Here is a 23,656-nt window from a genome sequence, read left to right on the forward strand (position 1 = left end):
GAGCTGAGTGGCTGCGGCTGTGGCGGCTGTGGCGGCAGTGCGGCGCGGGTGGGGCGGCCCAGCTGGGGGCGTGGGAGGCTGGGCCTGCTTTGGTAATTCCACAAAGAACCGCTGTCTGAGGAAGTTTAAGGGCCAAAAGGTGCGGTACACCTGTTCACAAGAGCACAGCCCAGCCCAGCCATGGTTAGCATCATGGTGTGGTTCATTCCTTAAATGATGCGCTGGGATGGTTGCCTTTTTTTTTTTTTTTTTTTTTTTTTTTAAGAATTCATGAGGAGATGTAATGCAGTAAGCTTGCTAGGACAGTGGAGTTAATTTAGGAAGCACTGGCAGCCATGTAGCCTGAAGTTCTGCAGCATCTCACGGGGCTCTGGTGGTCTAACAGTGAACAGGTCATGCTTTTTGTGTGTGGGGGGGTCTCCATATAACACTGGAGTCACTCTGGAAGTGGCCCTGTGTAGGCCCAGAGGAAACTAGCAGCAGTCTGTAGGCCTCTAGGGCCCCAAGTGGCTCCTGGTGTGGGATAATCCTGCCTTAAGTTCCCATTGCTAATGGGTCTTGGTTAGCTGAGATCTCTCCTCTGAGCAAGGGCTGAGGGAGCTGGGCTTCTGCAGCCTGGAGAAGAGAGTGCTCAAGGGAGACAGCACTGTGGCCTTCCAGTACCTGAGGGGAGCTTATGAACAGGAAGAGAGCAACTTTCTACTCATTCTGATGTTGACAGGACAAGGAGGAGTGGCTTTAAACTAAAAGAGGGGACATTTAGGTCAGCTATTAAGGGGAAAATCTTTCCTCAGAGGGCAATGAGGCACAGGCATTTGTGAAAAGAGAAGCTGCTTGGAGAAGCTGTGAGTACCCCATCCCTGGAATTGCCTATGGCCAGGCTGGATGGAGTCCTGGGCAGCCTGAGCTGGTGGTTGGCAGCCAATCCACAGCAGGGCTTGGAACTGAGTGATCTTTAAGGTCTTTTCTAACCCAGGCCACTCTCATCTCCCCTGAATGCCCTCCCTCTCCACTGTTATTTTTTCCAAGCTGATGATCCAGTGCAGTAATGATTGCTGAACAAAATATATCTGGAAACCACTTTTTTATTGCACCTCTAAGAAGTCCACCCAACTCTTTGAATTAATAGTTACTGGAAATACCTTTAAGAAACATGTGTTAAACAGTGCCACTAAAGGTACAAGCAGAGGAGAGAAATGGGGAGTGTTATCCTTAAGTGCTTTCACATGTTTGGTTAGATATTTTACAAGGAAACAGAGGTCTCTGCTACATACACAGTGCCTCCTTCATGACACATGCAGGCTGGGACAGCTGTCTTCTATATCACAAAGGCAAAGGTTTCAGAAGCATCTAAGTGCCCATCAGTCTAAGATATGGCAGACTCCATTTACACAGATTTCAACAGGGTGAGCCACTGGCTGGTGTTGCAACTTGTAAAATCCCCATGAAGAAAAGGAGGTGTTCAAGACAAGATCTTTGAACTGTGTGCTAATATCTGCCCCAGATCTTGAAAAACGGGACAAAATAACCGCAAATAATTACTTTTTTTCTATATTGAACACTGAAAAAGACACAGATTGCTCAGCAGGGTTTGTGCTTTATGCTGATCATAAATGATGCAGCCTGCCCAAAGATAAAATAAGCATATCACACACACATTCATGATTCCTTACAGTAAATGAAGATGCATAGTCTTGGAAAAATCAAGGCTGTTATGGGGACCCCAAAAAGTTCAGATTACAAAGTACAGTAACAAATTGTCTGTAACCATAGATAAGCATTTATCTATGCAGCAAAAGTTGTATTTCATATGCAAAGTCCTTATATTGGTCTGAGCACAGTTTCTCTTACACGACCTGTAGGGGAATACAACAGGCTCAAGTAGCTGCCATGAATATTTTACATCAAACTTTAATATGTTTCAGCTTACACTCACCATTAAATATTCAGTGGCTGAAAAGAAAGCTCTCCTTATGCCTTTTTCATTCACATCTGGCACTTCATGCTACTAGATGCAATACATGAATGGCCTTCTTCTTCATTTTGACCATTTTTTTGAGCTTTGCTTGTGATGATGGGGAGCTGCAACTTCCACACCATGAGGACTGTCAAAGTGGAGTTCACTGCAGAAGAAAACAGAATCTGACAAACTGTCCAGCAGGTATTTTGGGGATAATATACCAGAGATCATTAGCTTCTTTAGAATGCTTTTCTGTCACATACAGCTCAACAACAAATGTAGCCAGGCACTGATTGTTTTGAATGCTAGAGAGGCCCTTAGATAATGAATGAGTCTTGCAACAATTCATACAATAAAAGGAAGTAGGCTTAATCAGCTACTATAGAGCATTCAGTATTATTATAAGATTCACATGTCCAAGGACTTCCTTTTTGTACTGCGTTAAAAAAAGCAGCACTGAAACCAGGCAGTATTTTAAAGGAGGCATGGTTCATTTTGCTGATCTTGATGTTACAATATAAACAAAAAATACACTTTATTTAAACTGTAGAGGCACTCTGTCTAATGTACATAATAAAGCCGCATTATATAAGAAAAAATGATGATATGTTTTTGGTTTTGTTGTTCACAGGCTTTTTCTGCCCTGAAGGAAGCACCACGCCAGTTCCATGTCCCCGAGGCACTTTCCGTTCTGAAGGAGCAGCACTGACACCACACAGCTGCTTGGCTTGCCCAGTGGATTTCTTTAACCCCATGCCTGGCCAAAAAGCGTGCCTCCCATGCGGCTCAGAGGCAGCACAGCCCACAGAAGGACAAGAAACATGCATCTGTCTTGGGAAAGGCCAGGTGTTTCAGGTATACAGACAGTTCTGTAGCAACTGTTCAGTCCTAATGGGGATTGCTATTACTTCAGACTTTGGTCTTCATTCTTTTTACCTCAAATGCACTGCCCTAATGCAGGGTACGTCTCTCTCACTGGCATCCTTCAGTCCTGCATCTCATTTCCATTTACATACATTCACCGGGCTGAAAGTAACATAGCAGATCTACACGTGAGTTTTAGGGCTACATCCATCCCTCTTCTTTGGGAATGTAAAGGTGGTCTGAATGGACCCACAGGTTTCCTCTGACCTCAGCCGAATAGGGTGTGATGCTTAATGTAGCAAGGTGCATGACAATAGCTGCATGAGGCTGGAGGTTTCTAAAACCTGTTTTTTTTTCTTGCAGGCTCGTGATGCTCACTGCACGTGCCCTCCGGGTTATCGGAGCTCTCTGGATGGCATAAGGCATTGTGTCAGAAGAGCATATGATATTTGTCGAGATTCAGCCTCCCGAAATCAGGAAGGACGGTGTCTAACCAAGAAGGAATGGGCTCACTATTGCTCGGAAAAGGTGTAGTGTTTTTCCATCAGACAAATCCAAGATCCATGCAAAAATTGCCCTAAAAGCAAACTCCCTAGCTTTTCCTTTGCTAGGTACAGGCAGCATAAGAACCAAACTTTATTAGCATTTTCACAGGAGCTTTTAACTCTTCTTCAAACTGAAATAAGAACCCAAACAGGAAGCCAAATTTCCATCCTCACATAAGGAGGATGGGTCATTATTTGTCTTTCAAGCTGCTATTTTATTCCTTTTTTCCCCCGCAGGTTTGTACTATTCCCAGGGATTATCAAGGCTATGACAAGGTTCTTGGCCTCTGCATCTGTCAAACTGACCGTCTGGAGAACATCTGTGATTCTCAGTGTAGAAGGCAACAAAGAGATATCCTGCAAATCATCTGTGCAGAGGAAAATCCTCAGCTTTTTATCACTTATAGAAATGGAAGCAAGGTAAAAGCTACTGTTAAATTCAAAATCTACCTTTTTTTTGCTAAACTTTCTAGACTTGGAGTAATCTTTTTATCAAATAACATCATTTTTTTAAAATTATTTCCTTAAAGAAGTACAGAAAGCAACAAAAACTCCAGGCACTTGTCTGTTATACACATAACATATTTTTTATACCTGGCCTTGCATTGCAACACTGTGAAAAACTCACATACATTTTCTGAGTTCTTTTTCTATTAGACTGCTGTTCTCTTAGAAGAATTAAGAACAGTTCTACTAGGATCATATTTCCCTTTAAAAGATGTCTGCTCTTCAGAACAAAGCAAATACTCCCATCCAGCATATATCGTGAAAGCAAGTGGTAAGCAGAAGGATAACAAAAGCGATCATGTTAGCTGGGTATAGAGTTATGTTATTGAATAGGTATTAAATGGCTTTTATAAATAACTGGCCTTTCCTTCTTGTTTTTAACACAAACAACAAGAAATTTTGATACTTACATCCTGGCAGGATGAAGTAATGCTAAGTCACTCAGTCTCAGTCCTAAAACACTGATCTGAGTTCTGTACATTTCCAGTATTCCAGGAATGGACAGATACTCAGAGATTCCCTCCCACTCTCATTTTCTAAACAGAGATGCACATCAAAGGGCTCCCTTCTCACAATCCTTTGTATAGATTTTCTTTTGGGCTTAGGATTTTAATGTGAATTTATCAAGTAGAATTAGAAGGAGCTAAACATTCTTTTTTTTTAGTATTCTTGAATTAAGCTGTGAGCCAAAAGCACTTTTTATACAACTGCATGAAAATTTAATAATAACAATAGGATGCAATAATTTCCCTATGGTACCTTGACACAGTTTCATTGACTACAGCCAAGTTAAACCAGTTGCTGCTTAAGGAACAGGTCTTGCAACATCAAACAAACCCTAAAGCCTTTGGATAAGGCCCAAGTGTTTTAAAGCACTGCCTTAGAATAAGATAAATGAACTGAAAAACATGTAACTTGGTTTGAGGCTTTGTAAGCTCAACTTGTGGAGTTTGATGAGCTGGTACTGTATAAGCTAGAAGAAAAACTGAAGTCCACCTTGTTGAAAACCAGAAGTAATTGATATTTTTTTATATTGCTTCAGGGAGAGGATTTTTAGGAGTGTATAATCCTGACCCACAGCTATTTCACAACTTCATCATGCTGAACAAGGCTTTGTCACTTCACAAAAACAGGTCTTCCTCCCCAGCAGCTCCAGGTAAGTTCTCACATTTGGCTACAAAGCGTATATTTAAATACAGTTTCACTAAAGTTTAATTGTGCTTCAACCATCTCCAGTACCAAACTAAATAGGAAATAGAAACCAACAGACCCTTTACCATCTTCAAATAGCCAGAAAAGCTTTTCACAGTAAGCATAGTGAAGTGAAAGAAAAAGCTGACTTCCCTGCGCTGCACATCAGAGCCTCTTGCTTTGCAACCCAATTCCATGAGCCAGCAGTTACATCCTCCTGGCCCCTGCCTCTTCCCCAGAGGTCATGAGAACAGCCAGGTGGTAGCTGGATGCCTCCACCTGGGTGCACAGAGATGGCACATGGCCCCCTCACTGCCACCATGTCCACAGGAAGAGCCCAGGAGTAAATGTCAGGGCTGAGCTCTATTCTGTTCCTCTCACATCTCTCTTGGTTTGATCCACTCTTTTGGTTCAGTCTGCAATTCTGATTTACACCATCATCTGCATAGCTTTTGGCATTTCAGGTTGCTTTCTCATTAGTTCCACTTGCATTCTTCTTGGAGAGCAGGACTTTAGTTCCTCTGTGCCTCCAGAGTTATCCTCAAATCCATAGCCAAGCCAAATTTGACTTAAACACAAGGGGACAGATTCCTTAAAAAGGCTGCAGATTTTGCAAGAAGTTCTGCTTTTTTACCAAATGTGCTTCAGCAGAGCACTGCAAAAAAGATTAGAAAAGGTGGTGCAAAATTATCCAGTGTCAGGAAGATGCCAATGGCATTGTTGTCTTGACAGTATACCTTATTCTGGAAGTCAGATCTGTGTCTATAAAGCTTAGTCATAAAAGCAAATAGGAAATACTGTAACCTGGAGCAGTTCTGTAGATGGAAAATCATTGCTAATGATACAAACATAATGATCCAAACCTGTGCTTTTACAGTTAATTCTGACCATGAAGAACCCAGATCTTCCCTGGTACAAAGCCTGAGACCTTCAACCTCCACATCAAAAAGCATATTTAGTGGCATCTTAAATCCTACCACATGCATTAATGCTAACGTTACCATTGTGTTCATTGTCTCCAAGGAGCATTACCCAGTTTATGATGTGTAAGTACAAACCCTGAATGTAGAACTTAGCTGATGCATTTTTAGGTGATCTACAAAGAAAAAAAAAAAAGTTTTCACTTTTCTCAACATAGAACTCAGAGGAAACATGACTAGCAAGAGTAGAAATCTCATTCTTAAGCATGCCTCAATGTCTTTTTGACATCATGGCATAGTTGGAAACTGCGTGTAAGACATCAGGAAAGCAATGTTCTGTCCTTAAAATATGCAAAACCACATATATACACACCATTCCTGTTGCCCTGCTTGTGCTATTTCTGAGCCATTAAAAGATAGACCTGTCTTAATACTTTTGCAAGTTGACTTCTCACTGGCTTATGCTTTATATTCCCTCTTATTCATCCTAATTTCTTTTCTCTTTCTAAAACCATTGAGCTAAGGTTTAGGTTTTGGTAAACTAATCCAAATAGAAACAAGCACATTCTAGTGCACTGCAAGCCTTAGGAGCTCTGCCTTTGCTGCTTTTGTTTCTGTGGGCAGTTCTGAAGATTTCTTCCCCTGTGGCCTATTTTCATTTCATTTCTGGCATTCATCCAGCTTGAAAGCAAAGAAGTAACAAAAGGGACAGGTAATGAATTACAGCACTTTACATGTGGGTTCCATGTTGGCATCTGTGGTGTGGAAACACTTAGAAGGGGTCCCAGTGGCTATTTCTTCACTTCTAATTATCCATTCTGCTTAGGGTTAATTCCTGCTGCATTGCATACATCAGTTTGGGGAGAGCTTGTTGGAGCAGCCTCAAACACAGTGCCACTGTGTGGACAATTAGAGGTTCAGCACCTAAACTCTAGCTAATCCTCGGGTATTTAGTGGTGTAGATGAATCCTAAGCAGCAACCAAAGCTTGATAAATAAACCTACATGTACACACACACACACACACACAAAATCTAGTGACAAAAACAGACTCTTGTACTTTTGCTCCTAGGAACAACTTGTACAACACAAATGCCGAATTTGACTGGGGGGACTTTCGAAGACTTGCAGAGGAAATAAGAGATGTTTCCCAAACCTTCCTCTTCTTCCTTTTCCAGTTCCAGCACCCTGGTACCTACGTGTTACAGCTGAGCAGCAATCAGCACAAAAAAATGGTTTGTATTGAGGAACACTGTCTTTGCATTTACAATATCCCTCTTAGCAAAGCATTTAAATGCTCCAAATGATGGTTTGGAATTGAAAGGAAATGTTAAAGATATGAGTGAGCATCTTTTCATTTTCACATGCCATCCTGCAGAGGTGAATACAGCAACAAATGTGGGTGTTTTTGTGCACGAGCATTTCATGAGTGCAAAATGGTACAACTGCTGCAAAGGTTGGACTCAGTGTCATAGCCAAAATAACACTTCAGATTTAAATCACTGTGCATACTTAAATAATTGGCAATGACAGTGACTGGCATTTTTTCTTATGTTCATTAAGTACATTAGGGTCATGCCACTTGGAGGACAGTGTTATGAAGAGGGGCCGTTCTTCCCCACAACTCCCAGATATGCTGTGCAGGTGGGCATTGCAAGAAAACAAGACCTCCTACTGAAACCTGACTGGACAGCCATTATTGGAGTAATCACAGGACTTCTCACATTGCTTGTTACCTGTGTGGTGTTGACAGTAAGTAACAGTTACACAAAGTCTCTTCTTAAAAGATACTATAAGATTTTGTGCAATGAACCCACTAGCCACCTGTTTCCTCAGGCATCCCCTATAAAGCTGAAAATTTTGGCTCAACCTTATGTTTTATATATGAGGTAAAATCATCCCTATGAATTTATTGAGCTCCACTGACACCCCAGGAAATTTACCTGATACATAGGCCACTTAGAGATACTTAAGATGCAGGTGAATTTCATTCCTATTCTCTGGTTCATTAGATCTAACCACATAATGAAATTCTCTTTGATATGCATCTCTTCAGGAAGGACTGATGAGATGACAATTAAATCCCCCAGGCAGACATTTTTTTTTAATGTTTGTAGCGTGTCCTGAAATCAACAGGCTTTTTCTGCAACCGGACTACTGAAGGAATGGTAGAAGATGGGAATTATTCATCCAGAATATTCGAACAGCATATAACTGTACTTCTTTCCCCTTGGTTTCAGCCTCATCTGCTAAGATTAGTAATTCTCCTGCCTTAGAACAGAACACCCTAGCAAGGTACTTAGAAAACAGACCCTTGGGGTCTTTGCCTTACAGGTAATGCTGCTTCCTGCCTGTTGAGTGACTAATACATGAATCACAAAATACAACTTGTCACAGTGAGAAAAGAAACTTACTTGTTCATTTTTTGTTGTGTCTTGCAGCTTCTTTGTCAGGGACTTAGTTGGTCACAGAAGGGCACTGCCTGCCCTCCATTTCGAAGGCAGCAGCTGAAACACAGCCTGGACAGATATTCCTCCAATATACCAACGGTATTTTCCATCAAAAAATATCATCCCTGGCTGCAGAACAAAGGTAGCACGGATGCTGACTCTTGCAGCACTGGTGGAACAGGTCAGATAACAAAAAGTTAAATAACAGTGGGGCTGCCTGATTTCTTGCATATATGGAGCCAGGATCCCATGTCTAGCAATGTGCAGTGGCCCAGATTTATTGATTTGCATAAAGTCTTTGTTCAGAAAACAGTCCTGGAGTGAAAAACACTAATAAATGAATACTTGTGTTTCAGCCTGCTCCCTGAAAAAGGGTGGTGTTTGGGAACCTGAAGAACAGATAGACCTTGAGTCGTTTAACACCAGTGTTTTCTTTGAACTTTTGCTGAGGCAGTCACGGTCAGTCACAGCCAAACTGGGCCACTTCAAAGAAGAGGTAAAGTGTATTTTGGGGCTACTCATTTATACAGAAAGAGTCTAAAACAAATAACTTTGCTGCTTCCTGTTATCTATTTTGTGTGTACTTTCTTTTAACTTTAATGTTTTCAGAACTTGAAACGCTGACATGTATCCATATTCTTAAACATGTTGTTTATACCACATAATATAGTGGAAACCATAATGAGCTTAAGGCAGAACATTTTGATTTTCTTATGAATCTGCTCTGCACATTTTTGGAAAAGAACTTCATCTCCCAGGCCCGATTTTTTATCTGGAAAATAAAAGTAATACAGATTACTGGTCAAACATTTGAGAACCATAGAGAAGTAAATATGAATGAATATGTAGTGACACAGATATGGAGTCTTGCTCTGTTATTTGAATTTCATAATAGTCTCACAGCTGAAATCAATGGGTTAGCATTTCATTGACCCACAGTAACTGTGATGGATCTGTCTGAAACTCTCCTGTAAGTGCATTTTTGGCCCAAGAGACAACAGAGGGAGCTGCATTTCAGCACACAGTTAGCAGATGAGTAGTGTGGAGAGATCGTTGTACCGTAACCTCAGGAATGCTAACGTGAAAATGGTTTGTATTGAGGACTCAGGCACTGCCATGTACTTTTGTTACATAAAAAGGCACCGATGTTATAGAGAGAATATACTGCCTTCATATTATCTCTTACAGTCCTCATTTCTTTCTTTCTTTCTTTCTTTTTTTCTGCCTCAGGTGAAAACTGTATATCGCAAGCTTACGAGTGAAATATCTGCACTGAAAAACATTTGGATCATGGCACTAAATATCCCAGAAGAGATGGAGTCTTACGAGAGCACAATGACAGAGAGTTACTTAAAAGCCAAACAGCAGGTAGAGCTCAGTTCAGCACCATTTGCACATGGAATAGCAAATGACATCTGCAGCACTCTCATTTCATTAATGTGGGTATGGTCATTTAGAACATCGGTTTTGTAATTGCAAACATTTCATATGCCATCGTCTGCAAAACAGTTAACATTATATGACTGCAAACAACAGGCTGTGCTGGACCTTTTAAGGCTTTTGAATTTGCTGCTACTGCTTCATGCTAACACCTCTGAAAGATTACTCACTTATTTTGTTTTCTTGATCAGTCTGACGGACCCATACATCTCAGCTCTTTGGGAGTCTCTTTAGTAGCAGAGCTTTCTGCTTTGAGAACAGCACACATTGGTCTGCACTAGCATGTGTAACTTCAGAACTCTGTTTACGTTATTACAAAAGTTCTTAGAAAGAAATTATTTTGTGCCTTGTAAGCAGAAACACACTCATTGTCTCACTTGGAAAAACGTGTATGCTACACAGTAAGTAGTTATAAACGTTACTTTTATTAAGATCCTCCTAAGAGTTCTGCATCACTTGTTAAAAGGATATCTTAAGTTATTAGCTTATTCAGATCTGAATACTTATCACCTATGTGCTGGATAATTGCAGTTCAGCATATTAGAGTTATTAGCATGTACGTGCTCCAATTCAAATGAATAGATCAAAATTATTTGTAATTTCTGATTTTTGTTATTTTAATAAAAGGCAGAAAAGTTAGAATTTCTGTTTATATTTAGATAAAGCAAGAGAAAACATGTTTGGATCTTATATCCCACCTAGGCAGAAGAAGAGATGCAGCACAGGAAGCAGTTGGCTGCAGAATATGAAGAAGGTGTGAACAAACAGATGCAGTTATTGCAGCATGATCTGAAATGCCAGGAAGAGCATTATGTCACGTTCAATTCCACCCTGCGAGAGGCAGTGAGGTTGGCAGAGATGCTGACAGATAAGATGGCTTGTAAAAGAAGCCCAACCACTTGGTCCCAGCCAGACTGTAAAAGGTAATAAACTTACTGAAACCTTCTGCTACAACTTTGTATTTGCTAGCTGGAAGCATCTGTGGCAGGTGATTGGGTTGGCTTGTATTTGGAAGAGAGAATCTAACAGAGATTATGAACAGCTGTTCTAAATCTCAGAGTCATATAGTGAAGAGACCCCCATCTGAATCTAGAGGACAACAATCTTTTGAGGGTGTTTTCTTTCGCTGCCAAATGATTTCTATTGTGATATTATGCCAGTTAAGGTCTGTGTACAAACCATGCTCTGTCAGGACTTAGAATGTTCAGAGTCAGAATTCTGTGATTAAAAAGAAAACAGAAAAAAAGAGAAATTGGTATTTTTAATGCAGTAGCCAAAGCAAATACTCATAGAGCTCTCTAAGTGCCAAAGTGCAGAGATCATTTGCATGTCCTTCCAAGCTCTTCCTGTACTGCCCCCTTGAAATTATTTACCTTAACTTCACGTGGAAAGTAACCATCTTTTAAATTCCAGCCTGTTAGCCCAGATAGATGCTGCAAGCAACAGGATGTCGAGCTTAATAATAACAGAGAGCCACCGCCTCAAAGCATGGGGAGTGCTGGGCGAAGGAACAGGAGCTCACCTTCTTAACAAAGCTAAAACCAAGATCCTTACCAAACAGGAGCTTGTGGGTAACTACAACCTCTAGAAATTCTTTTCAGAATGATGCTAGAATGTAAGGAATTGTAGGCAGGAAGATGCACATATGCTCCTATTGGTGCTTTCGTAAATAGGTGACAAAAGAACCAATAGCAAAGTGAAGAGAGAAGATTGTCCTCATTGAGTTCTCACTAACAGCTCATGAATTAAGGGCTTGCTACAAAAGCAAAGTCATCAGTAGAACTTTATTCTGCATCTTCTCAAAAAGAGTGGATTTCTGAGAGGATAACAGTCTGCTGTTTTCTTCCTCCTCTATTGTGCATTGCTTTTAGACCCAAATGGCAGTGCCAGAGCACCTGATGTTGTCTCAGTGGATCCTGTCACTGGGCTGTTAACTCCCAGCCCACACTGTGCCATGCTGCTGAGCAGCCAGAGCTCTGGTCCAGTACCCAGCAACCATTTCCTACATCCGGGCACTGGGAAGGTGCTTCACGTAGCTGGCAATGTCGGTTATGATCCCATCAGATCTGGACTGGTCTGTACTGTTGATTCTGCTTCAGGTAAGAGCTACTATGAAAACATCAATTGATTCAGTTGCTTATTTGTGGAATACAGTTTTAGTGGTGTAAAAGAAAGAAAATAGCCAACACGAAACACCTTGGTGTACTTGCATGCATTTTAACCTTAACAAAATCTAAAACTAAAGAAAATCTTCTGAGAAAACTTCTCAGTAGCATGGTGCTGGAAGATATTTCTCTTCATCTAAATACAAGACTCAATGTGAATAAGAAGTATTAGATGTTACAAGGCTTATATGCAGAAAAGTATTGAAGTATTCTTTATTTCCGACATATTTCTGTCTGCTCTTTAAACCATAAAAACCATTATATGCCTCACTCGAAGGAAAAGGCCAAAGTACAAATTAAGTCTAAAAACAAATAAACAACAAAACAACCATAAAGCTGGTATAGAGGGCTTACAGTCATTCACTTAACTCTAGGCCTAAACATTGCAAACCTTTAGTATGAGCACTCTGAAAGCTCCACAGGCTCTATTCTGAGCTCTAATGCCTCCTTGCCTTTAGCACTAGCATAACCATGCTGCATTTCTTCTGGTTCTACATGTAGGTGAGCGTCAGAAGCCTGAAATACCCATATTTCCCTACATTCCTTACCCAGTCTGTCCTGACACTGGTCTACCTGTGAAGACAAAACTTCCAGTCCTGTGTCCTGAAAAAATATTTGGTCTTGGAGGACTCATGGCAGATCCAGTGACAGACATAGAAGTACCAGTGCTTGGGGTTACGATCCATCCTCACACTGGACAAAAGCTGGCTGTTGGTGGGACATACCTCAACCCCATCACTGGCACATTGACACCGCTGGAGATCGGGGGTCCTATGACAGAGCCAGAGGGAGGCAAGATTGTTCCAATCCTCGGGGTCGGTTTGGATGGTAACACTGGTAGGTGAATTCTTTATGAACTGGTAAATGAGGTATGCACTGTACATTTAACCTGCTCTTAACTCACTGACTACAGGCATGGAACGTAAAGGGAGGGAGCCTAAAGCCGTCACTTTCACCTTCCACCTTTGCCTTGTCCTGTCAGGACAACTCCACACCTTAGCTTTTACTGAAAGAAATCCTTCTCTTCTCTGTAGTTGTATTTTATCACTTTAGAAGTCAGTAAAACTGCTGAAAGTGTGAGAGACGTTTGAGGTACTACACTGGTGAATACGGCTATGATACAAGAGACTGAAGTTGGTTTGGACTAGATGATCGTATTTGGACTAGATGATCATTTGAGGTCCCTTCCAATCTCTGACATTCTGTGATTTGACGCAAAGATGGTCTGGTTGCTCTGTTAAAATAACAAAAGCAGCAAGAAATACATAATTTAGGGGCTGAGGTGGCTGAAGTTCTGTTTTTTTTTAAAAGCATTTTCACATACATGTATTCTTTATAATTTGCTGTAGAAGATACACAGAAAAAGGAATGGGAATCTTCATCTTCTAAAGTAGAAGCCAGGATACTTCATTTAAAAACATTTTATGATATTTCACATTTTTATGTTTTATAATGCAAATTATTTTATAATCACCACCACAAATGTTTTTGTTTTATTTTATTAGACCTACTTCCATTGTACCTTTTTCTGAATGGAAAGACCAGACCGTCATGACCAGCTGCCAGGTGATACCAGGTGATGTCCTGACTCTTTATTTCCTGTTTCCCAATTATAGGAGAAGTTATACCTCTAGGTGGGCTGACGGATCCTTCTGGAAACCTAATGCTTCTTGGAGATTCATTCATTGAGCCTCTGAGTGGGAAAATTGCCCGAGTCCAGGGAGCTCACTTGCAGCAAGACAAGGTGCTGCCCCACAGTGGCAGTTACCAAGCAGTGCTGGAAGCTGAGTGGCTGCTATCCCAAAGTCGTGTGGTGGATGCTCTAAAGAAGCTTAAGGCATCAGTTTTGGAAGATACCTGTCTAGCAGCAGACAGATTGGCAGTGCTAAAGGCTTCAGTAGAAGATATGAAGAAGTCTTTCACTGCTAGATTTTACCATGCGATGCACTGCTTGCAAAGCCTCAAGAAAAAACAAGAAATAGCTTCAAATGTCAAGAGTAATGGTGGGAATCTGGGTAGGTATACAGCAGTCTGTTTTAAAGAGTAAAGGGGTGTCATTACAATTATGGCTACAATAATGGACACATTTGCATCACAGGATTTGGCCAAAAGATTAGCAGTTAAAACCTTCAGAAGTTTTTTGTCAAAATAGCCGTTCTTAAGCAAATCATAGACTCATAGAATGGCTTGGGTTGGAAGGGACCCCAAGGATCATCAAGTTCAAAGCCCGAGCCACAAATACTATGATGAGCTCAGCCAATATTATTTGGAAGCTGGAGCAGAAGTAACGGCATCCATCCTGCATTTGCCAGCCTCCGAAGGTCTTTCCATCACTAAACATCAGTCTAATATTTTATGTTTCTCATCTTCTCTTTTGGGGCTCTATCTAGGCATGATCAAATATCCCGGCACAGAGATGTGGATCCCTGCAGTGTTTGGAATGAAAATCCCAGATCCTGGTGGGTCCAGTTTGATGGTGCCAATTCTGGGAATAGACTTTGACTGGAATAGCAGGCAGCCTTCCCCCCTCGCGGGGACCATGGAAGATGGAAATGGAAAAGGTAGAATGGGAAATTGAATTTGATCATTTTAACAGTAAAGAGGAAAGGACTTCTCTGTCATCACCTGTATTCGCATTATTTTCAGAGCCAAAAAATCACCCTACCAGAGCAGATCAGTCAGTGTCTCAGCAATGAATGGAAAATCCCAGTGTGCATGGTGCTGACATTCAAAACAAGCAGGACCAGAAAAATGGTGAATAGGAACTAGGGCTGAGACCAAATCATGCTGCAGCTTTCAGCCATTAAAAAAATCTAATCATTGGGGTTGCAGCTGGAACAGTTGTATTCATTATGTGCATTCTGAGGATTATATCTAATCTTTCTTTACCCACAGGCCTCGTCCCTATTGCTATTGGTGCCAGAACCATAAGTCCAATTACAGGTGAAATTGGGCCTGTTATTGGTGCTCAAACCCACCCCCAGACACACCACGTAATTCCTGTTGTTCAGTCCTTCAGAGCTTTACCAAGAAACACGGATTCAGAGCTGGTAATTACTGCTCCAGGTTTGATAACTTTGGAAAACTCTTTGCTCATGATTTTCCACTGCTGTTAGGCAATTTCACCTCTTCCTATGTCCCACAAATAATATTTTCTTGCAGTAGAAGATGAACTGAAATATATGTATGTCATTTTACTTGCCTCTTCTTTTCATTATCCATTTTTCTCTCTCTTCTATCTGTATCTTCTGCTGCTGCTCTTCACGCCTCCTCTTCTATGTCCTATCCTAAAGTACACATTGCATTATAACTTCAAACAGGAGTTATAACATGCACAGATTCCGGACTGCAAATTTCTCATCCCCTGTGACAGCAAATTTGGATATGTGCTGCTGTTGAAAGCACTGAATTAAGATTTCATAAGTAAGGTTCAATTAAATTTGTAATCTTTCACCTTCCTGCAAATGTAAGCTATTTTTTTTTCTGTCATTGCATTTCAGCTGGACCTCCTAGAGAAGGAAATAAAATCAAGGCAAATATACTGGCAGTGCAGAATAAAAAAGGAAGAAGGGCTCCTTAAGGAACTGAGTTCTCTATTTCTTCATGTCCTCGATGCTGCAAAAGAGGGAAAGGCACAGAAGGTATGTGCATTGTTTTTGCAGCTGGCTTCTGTAAAGCTCTTTGTGAAGGATTGCCCACAGGCACCCAATTGAAGGATCACTGATGCTGCACCCAGGATGGTGCTGATCTGAATTCACATTACTTCCCTTCTCAATTCGGTGCAAATCCAAAATGTGAATTGATGTGTTGCTACTTCACTGCAGCCTTTCCCACCTTAGGAGTTTGGTGTGTAGTCTCAGAGCAGCCACCAGTTCAAACTCAGAATGTGTCTAAACACAGTAGGGACAACACTATTCTTAGTGGTATCAGAAAGAGGTGAACTGCACTCAAGGTCTACATGATAAAATAAATTTTTAAAAAAGGCCAGGAAAAAGCTATGATCAAATCAGACAATCTCTTGCTTTCATCTGTCAGAGGAAAGAGCTTCACAAGAAGTCACTGTTGTACAAGTTTGCAACATTATCTGAAATGCTCTCTCCCATTTCTTACAGATAAAATACAGGGGGGAAGTGAAAGACATTGAGGAAATGTGTCATTTTCTTGAAGGGTCCTCTCTGCAAGAAGCTGAGAGAAGAGCTTCAAAGTATTTCAGCAGCCAGCTGGGCACTGCATTACCCTTACTATTCAAAGGTATAAAATGTTAGCTACAAACAGAAAAGGGAGGAAGCAGGGTGTGTGATGTTTGCTCACTCTCAGCATGTTAGCTTAAACTTCAGAAAGTACTCGTGTCCCCATGAAGCAAAACGAGACAGACATAGGATCTGGTTATTTGGGCTGTTCTAAAAGATGCAGAGGTGTGGCGAAGCATATTTAGGAAGCATCTTATTTCAGGTTTGCTCTGTGAATTTCCATTATCAGATGGGCACTTCTGCTAATATTTGCTGCTTACAGCTGACAGAGATGAAAAAGAACAGGAAATACAGGTTCTGCTGGAGATCAGAAAGGCACTGGAAAAGCTGATGCAGTTCGCTAAGAAGATACAAGAAGAAGAAAAGAGAATACATGTGCAGATGGCACAGAGAGAGAAGCAAAGGGGATGCACGTCAAGTATGGAAACAGTCACCAATGTGATGTTCAGACAGGTGAGGTCACTGCTGGGATAGGCTGAACATTCCTGGGGTCAGAGAACTTGTTAACCTTTGAGAAGCACAGACATATTGCACCCTGGGGTCACACTGTCCCATTTATTTCCTCCACTGATTCTCTTAAATCCTCCCTTTTTGAACTATTACCTTTAGGGTGGAGTTTTTGGCCCTTCCTGTCATCAACTGTAGGTTTTGTGCCTGTTCTGTGATGACTACCCAGACACCAGTGCCATGTAGCTGTCACACTAGCTTTGTAGCCACAATATGCAACAGAAAATGAAAGCTGGAACTTGAAGTACTGTTATTTGTATCATTTCTTCCAGGTTACACTCGCTTTAGCCTCTGAATTTCAGGAATGCATGCTGAAGGAACAAGCTAACGTGGAGACTGCATACACCAAGCTGGAATTTTTGAGGGACTTGTCAGGTATCCAAACCCAGCAGGCAAAGGTACTGACCTCAGTCTCAGGCAAATGAAAAGCAGTCATGTTATTACTTTCTAGCAAAAGCATGAACAATTGCCAGGTTCTGAGAATAATCCCTGAGAGTGTAAAAATGATTTTCAAATACGCTTGAGTAAAAAAGCCCACGAGTTCCTCTCTCTTAAAGGGACCTTTCACATCCCATCCCTTGACCTATAATGTCTCATGAATCATAGATCTACATCCTCTTGACAAGAGAGTCATTGGGTTTTTCCATTAAGTCAATAGACTCAGAATCTGCTCTTCATATTAACTGGATTCTGTATTCCATTGTGGACTTCTTACATTAAAAAGTATAAAATTAACACTCTTCCCTAATCTTCTTCCCATTTCTCTGTCCTTCTCTTCTACTTTTCCATCCTGATGAGACAATAACCATTAACTGAATTTCAGCTTATTAATGTAATTGAGGTAGAATTATTAGACCAGAACGTTGAACAGAAAGCTTTTTATTACATGTATGACACTTACAAATGGATTCCAGAGAAGCTGAGGGTATTAAATACAAGAAGTGCAGTCCAAATCATTTGTCTTACAACATCTACAGCAGCTTGAAAGATGTAGAAAAATCAGAGTTGGGTGCTTCAAGACTGTAAGCACTGTAAGGCTTTAAGCTGCTGAGACAAGCTCCTAGTAAAATCTTAATGAGTCACCAGTCAATCTACATGGGATGTCTGAACCAACAGTGTGAGGTTTTCACCAGAAGGCAAAGAATGCCAGGATGCTTTTCCAATGAGATTTTTAACATGCATAAAACAGAAGTTGTGTGTAATGTCTTGTTTCAGATGCTTTTCTGTGGGTCACAACACTGTTTTGAAAACTATGAGACAGCCAGATACTATGGCAGTAGTGCGATCTCACACAGTACGTGCAAGGCCATCCATCACAGTGTGATCCCACTGCTCAAGTCTATGGTTCAGATGCTGGAGGAAGATAGCAGAAGTTATATAACATCTGAGACACCTGGTAAGAGAGGAGTTAAAGGTACTGTCAGTTACCTAATTTTACTCTGGACTTTAAAAACATATTGGAACCTTTCAACTTTAAAAGACTAGCAAGAGAGATTCTCCCATCTGGCAGCTGGAACTTCAGCTGTCAGATACTTCAGTGAATCTGTGCTAAAGTAACAGTAATTTCATTACTGCTTTTACCATTTTTCTATCACTTCTAGATCCATCTAGAAAGCATTGGTGGTTTTAGCTAAATTGGAAAGCCTGAAGAATAGAGTGGCTTGGGTTGGAAGGAACCTCAAGGATCATCAACCTCCATATCTATTAGTAGACAGATTCATCAGCACTTTAGAACTGATCTGTGATTATTTAAATGATGAGACTGCAATAAAGTAATTGGTGCACAGAATTAAATAGCCATTCTTTTTTGAAGCAGTATTGATTTTCTTTTCAGCAGAAGTATTTCAACATGACTATTTTATGACTATTCAACATTTTAACTTGACTATTTCCACCACAGATGAAGGCAGGATTATTTCCAATTCAAGTGTAATGGAAATATGTTAGTTTCATCATTCAAGTAGCCTTTGATTGTTTTTATTGTGATAAGATCTTGCAGAACAGACAACTTAAACTTATTGTCCTCTTTGGAGGAAGCACTGTAACAGTGAAGGAGAGACTCAGAATACAGATTCACACCAACCTGGCTGTTGATCAAGTCTGAGGGACACAAGTCATCACTTTTCTAGGCCTTATTTGAAATGTCTGGGAAGAATGAAGTTTTGGGGGTTGCCTAAGAACACTGAGCTCTGCACAACTCTTGAAAGAACTGATAATTCATCAGCAGTTTGGGTTTTATATTGAAGAATGACAAAAATGTTATGAAGTGAGAAATGCGGTGTATTGGACACTTGAAACAAAATGAATTAGTCTAACAAAATTCTGTTGTTCTTTGTAGAAACAGCAAGTTCTTCTCAGAGTAAACAAGATGCCTTCTCCAGTCAAGGAGGAGAACTAATAGCAGTGGATTCTGCAGCCCTATCCACAAGGGAGTTTGTCATATATCAGTATGGCATCTCTTTCCTGCAGTTTCTCAGACTTCACATTGATGTAAGTTCTTAAGATGCTGGTATTTAGTAATCAGTTCTTCAAAAAGAACAGTTATCCAACAAATCCTTCAGCCAACAAGCTGCAAAGCATCTGCTAATTATAAAGTAAAATCAAGTTAACAACGACTACTCTGCAAACAGCAGGAGGTGGAATTTGTTTTTTCTCCACGATGATGTAGGACTGTTTTGAGATCAAATTTCTGTTGCCCAAGATCCATGGTCAGTTCTTGTATTTGCTGTGTAATCCCTCCTATGCACATCACCCACCCGTTGCATTACCTAATAGTTGCATACTGAATGACATTAGGAGAAAGCATATTTCTTTTCTAATTTGGAGCAAGGCACTTCTTATTTTCATTTTACAGTTTGTAGCACATTAAGGCTTCATCCAAGGTAGACTGTTCAGGGTCTTTCATAGAAATATAAAATAAATAATAATAAAAATAGCAAGGCTTGCAGTCAGCTCTGGGACAAGAGTACACTTTAATTTATTTCATTAGAGAACTGGCAAGATGAATTGCTGTGATATGTGAGGGTTTTTTAAACAGTTCCCATTTCCCTGTGGTATTTGTTGGCTCTGTGTACCCACTGCAAATCAAAGCTGACATTTAAATGAATTTATATCCCATTAACCCCTCTTATTTTGCAGGTCTGATATGCACGCACTGTTTTTACAGAAGCAATTTGCCTTCCCTTTGCAGGCTCCAGAAGTTAACCTGTGTGTTGCCTCCAGTATACCCCTCTGTAATGCCACAGGCAATGCCTTCAGGAACTCTTTCTTTTACGAGGTTTGTCTACTTCACATCTGACCAGCCTACGTAATATTTTTTATATCCATTAAGTTACAGGCCTAGGAAGTGAACTGCAGGAAGGTTTCATATTTTTAAGTCATTATATGTTTGATATAAATGTAAGACCCTCAAATGTTAATGGCATGCTCTGTATTTCACTGAATGTGAACTTAATAGAGCAGTCTAGAATGCAGAGATTTAATAAGCATTTAATGGGAGGGTCATACTAAGAGCATATCATTAAGTCAGCTCTGGTTACCCAGTCTCTCATGTTCAAATTACACTAAATTTTCTATAGGTCACCCTTATAGAAGCGAGTAGTTGATCAGCATTTTATTTGCTATAACCAGACAACACAAAATAATCAGATTTTGTATTTCTAAAAGTGAAACGTTAGAGAGAAAAGCTTTCTAAAGTTCATGATACACAGAGATACAACTGTCTAGGAACACAAGGTGAGAACACTTTAGATTTCACACATAGGAAAGTATTCTAAATGAAGTCTTGCGACAATGCTGCATGCTTTATTATATGGATATTCCCCAATATTCTCTAAATAGAATCTTTTAACTTCCCTAAAATCGAAACCAAACCTCCAGAAGAGTCGTATCTCTTCATCTGACCATTGGCTGTGCTCAGCTCAGCTCTGGATGTTTGTTCTTTTTCAGACTTCGAAGAACAGACTGTTCATTCTGAGGGATTGTCTGGATTCTGCTGGAAGTTTCCTCCTGCTCCTTGTGCACTGCTTTGCTCATATCGCTGCTGCTGACTTCAGCCAAGACACTAACCCCACCTTTCTGAGGCTTTTTTATCAGGTAGCTCTATGTGCTCCAAATGTAATTACATTACAGTGATATATGTAAAAAATACACTTCTCAATACAGTGCAGCCCTTTCCATTCAGCCTTCAGAAGAGTGCACTTTGGTATTGCAGGAGGTGCACAGTCATCTCATTTTCCTTAAAGATATCCCTACTGTGCACAAAGTGATTTTAGGCCCCTGCCAAAAGCTGCCTTTTGTAAATGATGATTTTCCTCATGATTGTCAAGAACAATCTACATTGCCTAGGGGCCAGCACAGCAGAAATATCCCAAATGGGCTTCTGCTGGTGCTAGGTATCACATTCTCATCCTGCTTCTGTCTTGAACAGCTGCGTGTTAACCACACTACTGAGCATATTTGTGGGCTACGTCAAATACCTATGAGACCAATAGTGTTTTGGGGGTGATTTTTGAGATAAAATATGCTTCTACCAGTAATATTAGGATACTAAGACAAGTTTTTTAAGACACGTTTTGTTTGACTTGCTCTGTCCCTCATCCATACTAATCTCTGATCAGCGGGTAGTTTTAAATGTCATGTTCAACTGCTTCCAGGTATTCAGAACTGTTTCTCTCTCTAGGCACTAAGGACTTGCCTTGGTGAGATGTTCTCTCTGAGACTTCAGCTGTCAGCAGTTCTCCAAGGTAATAAATCCTCTGGGATAACTCAGATGTTGCTGAAGGAAGAGCCATTCTCCAAGGAAGAAATAAATCTGATCTCCCAACTTTTTGAGGTGAAAGTGAAAAACCTCACAGAAATTGAAGCCTTTGAGAAAATAATAAGAAAGACTGAGTCCTGGTCTGGTTGAAAGCTCACCATCCTTTTTTTCTTACTTCATTACAAAATGGCAATTAAAAGCTGCTTATGGATATCTGGGCTCCCATGTTTGCAGTTATCAATTCCCAACAAACATAGAAAAAGCTTCACAAGTAGTAGCAGAAGCTACCATTTTTATCTGGAAAAAAAACCCTCATATCAGAAAAAAATTACTTGGCCTCACACAAATCACTAGGACAGCATAAAAAGCAGTACTATGAAAAATGTATGTAAAGAGTCTATTAAAGGCTTTTAAAGTTAACACTGCATTTCTGTGCTTACTGAGTGACAAGTTTAAAGAACCACTAAATGACAGCTTGTTTGAGAAGAGAAAAAAGCATTTCCTTCATGCCCTTAGGCAGCTATAGAAAGTTCAGCTTCGTATGGAGGATGTGATTTGTGATGGTGTATTATAAGCTGGAGTTGAATACAAAGCAAATCACAACAGTTTTTCATTATGACCTCACTTTATACTACAAAGCCAATCTTCACAAGCTGCTACATCTGGGCAGGTTGTATGAAGGGCAGGTCAGATTTGCTGCCTGAATATGCCAGAAAGACCGATTACTTCTCTCTAAACCATCACCACCTTTTGAACAACAGAAGTTAAGTTACAGTGAAATTAGTCTTTCTAACTTGGTCTCATGAAAAGCCTACTGCTGTCACTAACAGCAGCATTTCTACTGACTGACTTTAAGCACTCAATGTCTTTAGCTCTGAAGAGGAAATCTGTACTTATTCATCTCCCTCAGAACTTGAGGATCAAGCAGATGCATTAACTGAAAAGATATCATAAAGAATGAACACCATTTTTCAACAGTAACAGCAAGCACTTGCTTTTTGACTACACTGAATTAACTACTTTAGAGAAAGACTGTTTGGTAAAGCAAATAAAGGCACCAGAAGAGAAAACAGCCCAAGACAGAAAGTTTTAATGATCCTCAGAAGACAACTTGGTGGATTGGTTCTTAATTGGCCATCTGCTTTTGTCCTCAGGCTTTACATGAAAGTATTGTAGTCATTTTATTAGGCAAAAATCATGAGTCAAAGTGTGAAAGACACAGAACATTTCTTATTCATTGGTCATCACCTCTTGTGCCCACTGCCAGCCTCTGGTTTAGAAAACAAGTAGGAAGAAACAGATGCCATACAAGAATCTGTGAAAGAACAAGAACTTTAAACTATATCATGACCTACAGCATGACTCAGTACCCTCATATTAATGCTGTTGCATCATTCAACATCAAGTATTCAACACTGAGAGGTGGGTGGATTATTACTGCTTTACAAATTGTGCACTCATTCTGTTATCTCAGAACTGCTGCATAAAGCACCTCTTCATCCTACACTGAAACGCTCACTTAGATCTCAGTAGGAGAGAAAAAAACAGATTAGAATAGATGGATTACGCTGCTGGAGGACAAAGCTCAGTTATCAAAGCTGCAAGAATTAGTTGGAAACACTACTGCTGACTCCCAGGGCTGAAGAAGCCTCCCCCCCACCTCACATCTTCTTCTTTATTCAGTTCACATTTGCACAAAGAGCTGACTTCATAACAAAGTCTTTTAAAAAGAAAAGCCTCTATAGCATAAGCAATATTGGGTTTTTGTATGTATCTATTAAACCCTGTTAATATCAAGTTTATTGACTTGCAATGTGATTTTTTTCTGAAGAAATACAGCAAGTCATGGTGAAGCATAACAGACATTGCCTTACTTGAGGAGTATAGAACTCAACCTTATTAGTTATCACTATCCAGACTGTATTTGAAAGGTAAGATAGCACCCAGTTTAAGTAACTATGGCTTAATACAAATGTTTTTATTTTTTAATTAACACCAATTATGAAGTTACCTAAAATCTACACCATGACTTTAATCATTTGTTTGACTTGATTCATACAGGCAGCCCTCAAGGCCTGAAATGGCTCCTGGTTGTCTTC

General features: G+C 40.3%; 1 protein-coding gene across 4 annotated transcripts; it reads left to right on the plus strand.

Annotated features, from left to right (window-relative positions):
* Positions 1-65: 65 nt before the first annotated feature.
* On the plus strand, positions 66-23,354 carry LOC101748511. Of its 4 annotated transcripts, XM_046903810.1 has the most exons (29): positions 66-139; positions 2,013-2,161; positions 2,592-2,815; positions 3,188-3,352; positions 3,607-3,789; positions 4,027-4,147; positions 4,919-5,032; positions 5,945-6,113; positions 7,059-7,221; positions 7,550-7,738; positions 8,428-8,617; positions 8,793-8,932; positions 9,667-9,804; positions 10,579-10,799; positions 11,290-11,447; positions 11,748-11,975; positions 12,543-12,878; positions 13,658-14,056; positions 14,432-14,602; positions 14,937-15,091; positions 15,542-15,682; positions 16,154-16,292; positions 16,554-16,744; positions 17,071-17,196; positions 18,014-18,194; positions 19,137-19,288; positions 19,989-20,075; positions 20,747-20,893; positions 21,480-23,354. In XM_046903810.1, exons 2-29 carry the CDS (start codon positions 2,026-2,028, stop codon positions 21,705-21,707), a joined length of 4,992 nt encoding a protein of 1,663 aa, XP_046759766.1. In that variant the 5' UTR covers positions 66-139; positions 2,013-2,025; the 3' UTR covers positions 21,708-23,354. The 4 variants fall into 4 exon arrangements, with proteins under 4 accessions (XP_046759766.1, XP_015153753.2, XP_040508131.1 ...); XM_015298267.4 differs by having other exon boundaries at positions 66-2,161; positions 14,432-14,500; XM_040652197.2 differs by lacking the exon at positions 2,013-2,161.
* The last annotated feature ends 302 nt before the right edge of the window (positions 23,355-23,656 follow it).

This window comes from Gallus gallus, chromosome 24, assembly GCF_016699485.2.
Source record: "Gallus gallus isolate bGalGal1 chromosome 24, bGalGal1.mat.broiler.GRCg7b, whole genome shotgun sequence".
Taxonomy (NCBI): domain Eukaryota; kingdom Metazoa; phylum Chordata; class Aves; order Galliformes; family Phasianidae; genus Gallus; species Gallus gallus.